Here is an 11465-nt window from a genome sequence, read left to right on the forward strand (position 1 = left end):
GCCGGGCGCGGGGCGGCGCAGAGAGGCTGTACCTGGCAGGCACCACGTACCTATCATGGTCACGGGGCAGGTGGCGGCGGCTGGGCGACTGGGGCCTCTGCGCGCACCGGCGCCCGACCGCGCCTCCAGCCAGAGGCGCTCCGGGGTTAAATCCACCCCGCCCGCGAGCCGGGTCGCCGAGGGCGCAGCGGACTCGGCGCGCGCCCCGCGGCCTTCTGGGAGTCGTAGTTTTATCGCGTAGTTTCTCCGCCCGCCGCCCTTCCGGCTGACAACCCAGGAAACGTACGTCACGGGGGGGCGGGGCCATTCGGACGCAGTGTTGACGCGTCGCTTAGCAACCAGGAAGCTTACTTTGGAAGCTTGTTGCAGCTCTCGCTGAGGTCCTGCCCTCTTCCCGCCCCTCCCTTCCCTCAACTCCCTTCACCTAGGAGCTGCCAAACATCTGGATGGACCTGGGCGCCAGGAGGGGTTGAATTTCTACCACTAACGCGGTTTTTTGTTACATTTTTTTCCCGACCTTCTTTTCACATCCGTAAAACCCACTGACTCTTTTATTACACGTTTTATGAGAACAAGACAATTTCTAGGAAGATGGTGGCAGAAAAAGAGACCCTGAGCTTAAGCAAATGCCCAGACAAGATGCCGAAGAGGACCAAGCTGCTGGCACAACAGTCGCTCCCGGTACACCAGCCTCACTCCCTGGTCTCTGAGGGCTTCACAGTCAAAGCCATGATGAAAAACTCAGTCGTAAGTGATCTCCCTGAACGAATGCACTCGCTCCGCTCGAGGCAGGGGCGCCAGGTGACAGAGGTCAGCTGCCTCAGGATGGATTCTGAGTCCATGTCCTGCGTGGTATTTGCCAAAATTCAGATGGTGGCCAACGCCGCGAGGTCAGACTAGACAGTTAGGAGGACCTTGGGCAAGTGATGAAGGATGGCCACACATGCACCCGCCTCCTGAGTCAAATTACTCTTAAGCTATTTACGTAAAGGCTTTAAAAACCCTTTAGATATCCATTCTTAAAAGAACCCCATGCAGCAAAGGGCCTGTAGAGAGTGAGTTCTTCGAAATCATAAACTCTCACACAATTTGATATGTGCTACTGTAGAGAGGGGCACATAACTCCAGTAAGTATTCCACAATGAGAATTCTAATTTAACCTAGGAAATGTCAGATCCTAGCATTTACAGTAAAGACTCTCTATTACAAAGTGAGGTCAGCCTGTAAGAGTTGAACAAGGCAACTTAATCTGAAGTGTATTTCCAGATAAATCTTTTAAATTATGGATTTCAAAGAATCCAAGTTTCAGTTCCAGTGTAGCTGCCTAGTAATACAATTTGTATTTCAGTTCTGTTATGGTAGTAAAAGTAAAATATTCCCAATACAATTTGGAAGGGAAGGGGTTTAAAATGCACACAAATGATTTAGCCACATGCATGATTTTAAAAAATTAAACAGCTTTAAATTTGTATTCTAAATCAGATTTTGCAATTGAGTAAGCACCTGCCTGGGAATGAGAGATTAAATAATAAATGTGGTTTTCAAATTTGCATAACTTAACACTCTGGGAGGATCTGACTTATTGTATAGCAACTCATTATGTTAAATGAATAATGTTACTTTCCAGTGTCACATTATTTGCTTACATAAATGTTGCAAAACTAATACCTTATTCCTAAACCACATCCTTAAAATGCAAGCATGAAACAGATTATCTCGCTGCACTAGCCATATGTCTACACATAAGGATCTTCTGGTCACTGGAGTGTGTGACAGTTGATTTAAAGTCATTAAAATTCCTGGAAGTCCTACTTATTATAGCCACAGTCTTATCGGGTGTACTTCACATGAGGAAGTGGTCTTGGGAGTCAGCATGACTCGTTCATCAGCAGTACAGAATGCTATATATTTGCACTCTAGGATGAATAATACTTCCAAGCCAACTGTTTTTCTTCTACACAAAGGCTATGACTATGATTACAAACTTGAGTTTTTTTCAATGTTATTTTTCATTACAAATGTAAAATATTGGTTATCTCTCTTTTCTCTAAGCCTATATTCATAAACATATTTATATTTCAACACAGCTTTATACTTTGTTATTGATTGTTCTTTAAAATCAAAGATTTTGGTAATGTCAAATATATTAACTATGCTTACAAGACTCAAAGCATAGCAATGATGATGAAGCAAGCTTCTTTATGAGCAATGTATTTGAAAAATTATATTCTCATTTTTATATTTTTAAGGAAAATCTCAGTATAATATCTGCTTCTTTACTAAGATCTTAAAAATAAGCCATTATTTCACTTAATTTAATGGAAATCATAACTCTTAGATGCTAACATTATTCATTCACCCATCTAATCATCCAACCAACAACTGTTTTCTTTCTTTCTTAAGCTATGGTAAGAACTTACTAAGCACAGTTCGGAGGACTTGGCCTCATCAAAACACTCCTGTTCCTTGATATGATAAGGAAAAGACAATACTGTCTTATAAATTAACTTCAGAGGCATAGGCATTAAAACCCATGTTTACACTTCACCATTTCTGTCTTTAACTGTGTAAAACCTCTTGTTAAAAAGTCAAAATATCTCTACCTCTCTCAAGATTTATTTCTATTCAGAAAATAATATATCAGTCTCAAAGGTTAGATAATAACGCCCCGTTCCACAAACTCACAAATCATCTTCCTAGTGTTTGGATTCCAATTCAGTTCCTTCTTTCAAATACTTCCATGACAAGTAAGTCAGCATTCTGGGGCTCTCGCGAAGGGCATGAGCATGGGCCCTGGAGACACAGGCTGCCTCCCTGCCAGCTTGAAATTCACTGTTACGTAGTTACCATGTTTGCCTTCAAAGAACTAGAGGGTTGCACTTTCTTTTTCCCTTTGAAGATACTGTCTGTGGTATAGTAGAGATGAGAACCAGCTAAATTAGGGAGCAGGCCCAAGATTCTGATGATAGAGAAACTGACTTCAACTAAAGCTTTGTAGCACAGCTGAATGGAGAGGGAAGTCGTCCTGTGCTCACATGACGTCATGACACAGAAGCCTTCACACTTACAAACATGCATTCACTCAACACAGAGTCGTAATGCTCAATATCTGTAAATGAAATGTTAAGAGACTGACGTGGCTGCTCTGGCTGAGACCAAGTGGTAACAGACATTAAGAGGGAAGCTCGTTCTCTCACGTAAGACCAGGCCCCTCGGCACCCGAGGGTGGGCACTGCTTCCGGAGGCAGCTCCGAGCCCTGGAAGCTGTGTGTGTTTGCTCCTCGTCCCGTAGCGTGAGGCCGGAGGCTTGGTGGACTCCCTGCCGGGGGTCCAGTCCTCCCGGCGGGGGTCCAGTCCTCCCGGCGGGCAGGGGGAGAGAAGCAGAGCCTCCCGGGACAGGGCCCAGGGCCGTCTTCGTGGGCCGGCACTCCTAAGCCTTCCCTTTTCGTCCCTGCCATCTCTGTTGGTGGCATCCGGCTGGTCTCTGGTACCCAGCTACCCGTCAGGCCGCTCTTACGGCTCCAAGCGCCGGGTGCTCTGGGGCTCCCGTCCTCCCGGTGGCCTCTGTTGTTCCAGTGGGTGGCAACGAGATCTCACTGTGGGCTTCATGTTTCATTTTTGTGACCAATAGAGTTAAAAGTTGTTTCAAGTGTCTATTGAGCATTTGGTGTCCTCTTTTATGAGGTGACTTTTCTTTTCTTTTTATTTAAAGATTTATTTATTTGTGCACACGGAACTGGGGGACAGGCCAGAGACTCAGGGGCGACGGGAGGCTTCACCAGAGACAGAGCGGGGAGCAGGACAGGCAGATGGACGAAGTGCACTGCTGAGGGGAGCAGTGCCGAGACAGGGGAGGTCTGCTGTGACTTTGGGGGTACCTGGGGGGGGGATGGAACTCACACTGAAGCAGCTGCAGCAGCGCTGTGTCCTAACCTGTTGTGCCACCAGGGAGGGCCCTGGTGGCGACTTTTCAAGGCTTTTTACCTGTTTGTCTGTCTTGATTTTATTTACTTTCAGTCCTTTTTATTTTATTTTCTATAAGACACTTGGAAATACATGTATCACAAGTACAGTTTCCTACTCTGTGGGTCTCTTTCCATTCTCTTACTGGGGACTTTCATCCCTCTCTTATTAAAATTTAAAATATATACATTGGCCCCCCCTGATGGTGCAGCAGGTTAAAGCACAGCACTAATCAGCTTAAGCCTTCAGCATGAGTTCGATCCCCACCCTGAGGTGACCCACATGGTGTGGCAGACCTCTCCTGACCCCGCCAGCTGGACCCCGCCGGCTGCTCCCCTCAGCAGTGTACTTCCTCCATCTGCCTGGTGAAGCCTCTCACCGCCCCTGCACCTCTGGCCTGTACCCCAGTTCTGTATGCATAAAATAAATAAATCTTAATATATATACACACACATATATATAATATTATATATATAAGATGTATATTATATATAATGTATATGCATTGTATGTATATATATATAGGGGAGAAAACAATTATGTCACATTTTATTGATGCAATCATTTATAACGTGTTTCTTGGCCAATTTAATTGTCTAGTCATGAAATGCATATACATTACAACAAGGCTTTGAAATTAAATTGATCAGAACCAAAATAGAATGGACAATAGTAAACAATGAAATAAAAGGTAATTAAAGTTAAAAGCCTGAGCTAAAGAAAAGAGAATCAATCTTGCCATTCATAAGGGTCAGTATATATATTGATTGATGTTCATATTTAATTCTGAGCTTCTTGGCTTCTGTTGCCAAAAGTAGAACATTGCACAGTTCTCATTAGCACAGAAGTAGCCTACCCACCTCCACAGACTGAATTCCTACAGGGGGTTCCAGCTTTCTCTGTGCCACTCTCTCAGAGAAATTAGTCATGTAGCATTTTAAATATGTGCAATATAACCAGATCTACATTTTTACTTCTTACCAAGAAAAAGTAGCAAATTTCATCTATAAACGACTTCACGGAGAGCCAAGTAGTGGATAGCAAAATGGTTCCTGAGGAATTGGATTCTGCATGGGTTTGAACTGATGAGGGACACGCTGCCGGCTTGTGGTGGCCCAGCATTCCCAGGGCCGGCTTACCTCGGCCAGATTTCAGTTCCTTGCAGGAATGGGGTGGCTGTTGTTCTTATCAGGGTGGGGGAGGGTGTGTGAGGCGGTGAGGCGGGTAGAGGCTGGACCTGCCAGGGCTTCCAGGAGGGGATGATGTTTGGTGAGCAAAGAGACAAGGAGACAAAAAGGAAACGCGGCAGTGGGCGAGGCTCTGGGAGATGACAGCACAGGCATCCTGCTCATTCTGCTTGCAATCTGTATTTTCTACTTATTATTTTTTGCCAAAAATAATTGTCATGATTATACCGATTAAATACATGTGTAAAAGTCGTCAAATAGTCAACATTTTTTTATGCAAAGTATATACGTACTTATGACTAGCATTTGTGTATATAGGCACCTATGTTCATACACCTTGCATATTTATTTTGTATCGTGTATGATTATAATCTGAGTGAAACTTCGTGAGTTTGTTCTAACATGCTAATAATGTATATATCATTGCAAGCTTCTCATAGGCACTTAAAATTTTCAAAAAATTCTGTCCTCTGAGTATACCATCACTTATTTAATCATTCATCCAGGTTGCTTTGGGGATTTTGGCTATTAAATGTGTGTGTTTGTGTGTGTGTGTGTGTGTGTGTATTTAATTTTTGTGACTAATATGGTTAAAAATTCTTTGAAAGGTCTATTGAGCATTTGGTGTTCCCAATAGACATTTTTATGTATTTTAAAGATCCCCTTGACATACAATTTTTGAAGTCAGAGATCCCAAGCATGTGAAGACTCCATAAGGTTTGAGTGATATTTTGATTGGCATTCCCACCTTCAAGGCTTGACTCGGCCTTTGTCACTCTCTTCTGGTGGGCAGAGACTCTAGGTTGGGGATAGGAGCACCCCATCCTGCCTGCCACCCGCCTACCACCCCTGCGCCGTGTGGGGATGCCGCTCAGCCCCCTTCAGGATGTGTTTGGGAATGAGTCCGGATCAGCTAAGGCTGTGGTTCTCGACTGGTTGTGATCGGACCTCTCTCTACAGCTGGAAGACTGGTTCTGTGTCCCACCCACCAAGATTCGGATTTGACTGTCCTAGGGGTCACTTCAACAGTCTTCATGAGGGTGACGGAAGGCTGAGCAATGTGCCAACCTAAGGGGTCAGTGCGGGCCTTGTTTTAACCCTGCATCTCCCTGATAGTGGATGATGCATTTCCTCTCGCAGTTTCTTTCTTATCTATGGGCTTCATCCTCTGTGACCCTCCCCCCAAACCTCTGCCCCTTATCCCATTGGGTTGTCTGCCCTGCTCTTACTGACTTGGAAGTGCTATTTACTATTTACATGCTCTGAATCTGGGTCCATTCTGAATATGGAGTCATAAATCCCTGTCTCATCTTTATACTTTTATTTTGTATTTTCCTGGATGCACAGAAAATTTAAACAGTTACATTTATCAAAGTCTCTCTTCATGGTTAGTATAGTTTGTACCTAGTTTCAGAAATAATGTTTTAAGCCTGATACTTATTTTTCTTATAATGTCCACGTAGGCTGTCAGTGTGTCAGTCACCAAGTCATGTGTTTAGAAGAGCGTGGGCTTTGCGCTGGCCTGTTCCCTACGGGACCGCACATCGACAGCCATGATGCGTCGTGTCCGGGACTCTGCTCTGTCCTCTCAGCCTATTTGTGTGTCTCTGAGCCTGCAGCCCGGCCTCAGGGCTGTGACTTTACAAGTCTCAGCGCATGCTGAGGCGGTTCCACCATTTCTCTCCTCTGATGTTCTTGGTCTTTGATTACTATGTAGAGAAATTTTAGGGTAAGTTGTCAGTTTCCTGGAACTCCTTTTGGGGTTTTGGTTAGAATGAAATTGAATATACAGGATAACTTGGGGGTGATTGCCATCTATTCACAATGGGCTCGGGATTTGTGTGTGTGTGAGAATAATTAAATTGTACTGAAAGTACAATACAATAACTGCATTGTACCGAAGGTGCTCTCTGCGTCTCTGACACGATCGTGAGGCTTTTCTCCTTCAGTCTGTGATGTTAATATAAAGTTAATGTCACCTGGTATTCTAATGTTTAGTAGCCCTTATTTTCTTGTTCATCCACTATGTGTTTAACTTCAAAACTAAGTATAAGTGATCACTGTGGCTTTCACCTGTCAGGGAGAAGATGTCTCCCAGTCACGCCCCACAGGCCCTTGCCTCTCCCTTCCCTGGGCACTGAGGTAAAGGCAGCTGATCCCTCCGCTGCTGGCCAGCCACCGCAGGCTGGATGGCTGACACCACAGCTGTTCCTCATGGCACTGGAGGCTGCCAAGTCCAAGATCAAGGTGCTGCTGGAGTTTCTTTTTGTCAAACCTTCCCTTCTCGGCCAGCCACAGTCTGGCTTCCTGAGTTCTCGCATGTCCTCCCTCTCACTCACCTCAGAGAGCAGTTAACCCACCCAGCCCATGACCTAACCACACTCTGATCACCTACAAAGACCCTACCCAGATACCAACCCCTTGGGGAGTAGCGCCTCAACGCATGGACTTCGAGGGACACAGATATGGAGTCCAGCTCCCCAGCAGCTGGGGAGATGGGGTTGCTTGGAGAGGCTCAACTATGGGGACTGGAGGGGATTATGTCTCCCTTCTAGAACAAAATGATATGCCTATAACATAAAGCTAAAACTTTCTTTAGAAAATTAAATATGTATACTACACTTGCCTTCTGCACAAACGATAATTTATTTAATATATTGCATTTAATACATTATTTTATTTTTAAAAATTTTTATTATGCACACAAGAGCTGGGGTACAGGCCCCAGGTGTGGGAAGTGAGAGGATTCAGCAGAGACAGAGTGGGGAGCAGAACAGGCGGATCAGCTGAAATCCAGTGCTGAGGGGAGCAGCGGGGAGACAGGAGAGGTCTGCTGCGCCCTGGGAGTCACTCCCTGGTGAACTTACACTGCAGCTGCTCTGGACAGCTTCGGAATGCTGTGCTTGAACCCCTTGGGCCATCAGGGAGGGCCCATTGTATTATTTGAATATTGTGTTTTTGAATGATTATTTTCAAGAGAAAAAAAGGAAACATTTTAGGAAGAATTTTAAGAGACTACTTAAAAGAGGAACATTAAATATCAAATCCTTCACACTAGTTAATCACTCTTGAATTACCCCCAAAAAGCTCGCGTGCATGATTTTGTGCAGAATTGGCATCCTGTCCTACATCTGGGGTGCAGCTTTACATTTTATTACCTGCCATCATATTCTCACTGCTCATTTATTCATTTTTCCTTTATTAGATTTACTTCTGGTATGTTTCACTCCTTTTATTTCTCTGATTATATATTATCTCCTTTATATAATAATAACAATACTAGTAACAATAACAATTCTGGTTTTCATATTAGATTTCTTACTTCTACTCTTACTTGCTTTATCTTGATCTCCCTTATTCCAAGTAGCTTTACAATTTCTACCCCCACGCCCGTATCCCTTCTGGCCCTTTACTGACCCCTGCCCCTCTTAGCCCCAGAAACCTCACTTGATTTATTAATTTCTGCCAGGACATCCGATTGTCTAATCATCTGCTATGTAAATATCCAACATTCCTCTCTACACCTGTGACTTGCTTTACTCCGCAGGCCTCTGCGGCGCCCTCCATTTTGCCATAAGTGACAACATCCCTGCTGTGCCAGTGGCCAGGGGCGTCTCCTGCTGCCGGCCACGCGATGCTGAGCTCTCCTGAGCCAGGCCTCCTCCCAGGGCCGGGTGCTGTCTCTGGGCTTCGGGAGCGGTGCTGCAGGAAGCTCCGCAGAGCATTGGGTTTTGAGTTGACGGCTTGGCATTCTTTGCATGGGGCTTGCCCAGGAATGGGCTGCTGGGCCCTAAGGTCTTTCCAAATTTTTAAATGCTTCAGGAAGGCGCAGATCACTGACCCCACTGGCTGCGCCAGCCCACGCCCCGCAGGGAGCAGCGGGCTCCTCTCCCGCGTGGGCACCCGCCGTGGGCACGGCGCTGTGGAGCGCGTGCGTCCCTGTGCCCAGCCGGCTGGCCGTGCCGGAGGCAACGGTGACCCTTTCCAAGTACTGGGTCTCCTCTTGGGAACGGTCGGTCTGCTCGGGCCCACTCCTCTGTGGCTTTTGCAGTTAAGTCGTGTAAGACGTGACTGTGTATGAGCCTTTGTGGGTCTGAATATCGCCCTCAGTCGGGTGTCTTTTTAACCCGATACTTTCTTTCCTGTGTAAAATGATTTCACTGGAGGTCATCCCAATGGTTTAATTTTGCTTTTATTTCCCTTGTCATAGGGTCGAGTCACCAAAACCATTTTATCCTAAGTCCTATGATAACTGCCTCCCCGTTTAGTCTGTGTTTTTTACCATTGCAGGTCTGAAAGCGAATTCCTTAATCTCGTTGAACTCTTTTTGGTACATGAATCAGACGTGACTTCATTCTTTGACACCGGCCAGTTTCCAGCCGGTTTCTTGAAGAGTGGCTCCTCTCCCCATGATGTGTTTGTAGCCGCTTTATGGTAAATGAAGTATTGATATGTGAGTGGATTTATTTCTGGGCTTTTGATTCTATTCCATTGATCCATGTGTCTATTTTTGTGCTGATATCATATTGTTTTTTAATCTCTGTTGCTTTGCAGTATAGTTTAAAGTCACGTAATGGGATGCTTCTTTCTGCTTTTTTTCTCAGAATTGATTTTGCTGTTTGAGGCCTTTTATGCTTCTATATAAATTTCAATATTTTTGGTTCAATTTCTTAGAAGAATATTGTTGGTGTTTTAATGGGGATTGTGTGAAATCTAGCTATAGCTTTAGGTAGGATATTCATTTTGATTATATTGATTCTCCCAATCCATAACCAGTGGAGGTCTTTCCACCGCCTTCTGTCATGATCTAAATCTTTAATAATAACGTGTACTTCTCATTGTATTGATCCTTTAGCTCCTCGGTTAGGATAATTCCAAGGTATTTGATTCTTTTTGAAGTTGCTGCAAGTGGAATTATTTTCTTAATTTCTTTGTATTCATTATCGGTGTATAAAAATGCAACAGCTTTTTGTAATGTTGACTTTGTGACCTATCACTTCGCTGTATCCCAAGTCTTGGTTTTACATATCTTCATCTTTAATAGGTTATCATGCTTATTAAAAATATGTAATTGTATTTTTACTTTCCATTTTTATATGGCTGTTTTCTAGGGGCATTATTTTCCTCCCTGGTTGGGACTTTATCATCATGTTTCAATTGGGAGTTTTTATTAATAGATTTCATGCTTGGTGGTTATATAATTTGTTTTTTATAGCTTTACTTAGCTGCTTGGATTTATTAGTTGTCTAGAATAAGATCTAGAAATATTTTATAGAAACTTGGAAAAGGATATTTTTGCCTATTGATTATAGATGACTTACTGCTCAAGGTACAGAAACCATCTGTACAAGAGCACCATCCATTTAATATGTACATCATGGGTGACAAGCACGCCCTCCTCCTTAGGCCAGTCTGAAATAGGCAGGTACATTCTGAAGTCCTCTCCTATTTCTTTGTATGTCCCTGCTTTGCTGTCCATTTCTATCATTAAATGTTCACATCACTTATGTGTTTGATTGGTAAGGAGCAAAAAATTGCAAAAGGAAACAAGTTTCAAACACAAATCAGACAATGATGAAGACAACTTTGTCATGATGCACACCTGTACTCCTCTCTAACCATGTCAGGAGGACTGTCGCATTCATGTCTTAAGAGTTCTAAAAATGACTTCATGCTGAGTGTAAGCTTCACTCACACGTACTGGAGGTCCCCAGAATGCTAGAATTTGTCTCTAGTATTTCAACAATTTTGTTTTCTGACAAAGATGTATTTAGTTTTTCAATTGTTCATTTCCAATTTAATGCATTACCTCAAAGTGACATTTGGAAGAGAGGATTTGGTTTGGCTTCGACTTTCCCTCATGTGGATTGACTTAAAGGTCAGTGTCCCCTGTGAGGCAATGGGGGGTTATGCAGACCCACCGGCAACTGGACAGTGCCCACAGGCGTGTAAGAGGCACACCGAAGTTTGATGAACAGGTGACTGCTAACTCTGTGATGGAGAGTGAGGCATGAGACTTATATTTAACCTTTGGGATCCAGAAATTGAAACTCTAAAGGCATATGTGAGGTGATTTGTTTGTCTGTGGTAGAGAAAAAAATTATGGTCAGGGAGAGACTTACTTTCAAGTTTTCCATCCATCCATATCTATATATGGTCTTAACCAAATACTCATTTTAAATATCATTAGCCATGAAGTTGCTTATTTACCGACGTTACGTCTTTTAGGAAAAAAAGTGATTATTTTATTTAGAATGATTTTGTTGTATAAGTAATAGTTGATGTTTTAGACATGCTCCTAAGCCAATTCAAGTT

General features: G+C 43.7%; 2 protein-coding genes across 2 annotated transcripts in view; one reads left to right on the forward strand and one right to left on the reverse strand.

The window, feature by feature from the left end:
- PARK2 (parkin RBR E3 ubiquitin protein ligase) overlaps nt 1–169 on the reverse strand; it is a 945331-nt gene extending 945162 nt beyond the window's left edge. The window contains exon 1 of the mRNA XM_012723328.1: nt 51–169. Coding sequence (XP_012578782.1) covers nt 51–57 — 7 coding nt within the window. The 5' untranslated portion in view covers nt 58–169. The remainder of the gene's footprint in view (nt 1–50) is intronic.
- Nucleotides 170–326: 157 nt separating this feature from the next.
- PACRG (PARK2 co-regulated) overlaps nt 327–11465 on the forward strand; it is a 225426-nt gene continuing 214287 nt past the window's right edge. The window contains exon 1 of the mRNA XM_004674176.1: nt 327–747. Within this exon, the coding sequence (XP_004674233.1) occupies nt 592–747 (156 nt within the window). The 5' untranslated portion in view covers nt 327–591. The remainder of the gene's footprint in view (nt 748–11465) is intronic.

The sequence above is a fragment of the Condylura cristata genome, unplaced genomic scaffold (genome assembly GCF_000260355.1).
Source record: "Condylura cristata isolate star-nosed mole 26May11 unplaced genomic scaffold, ConCri1.0 scaffold00001, whole genome shotgun sequence".
NCBI lineage: Eukaryota > Metazoa > Chordata > Mammalia > Eulipotyphla > Talpidae > Condylura > Condylura cristata.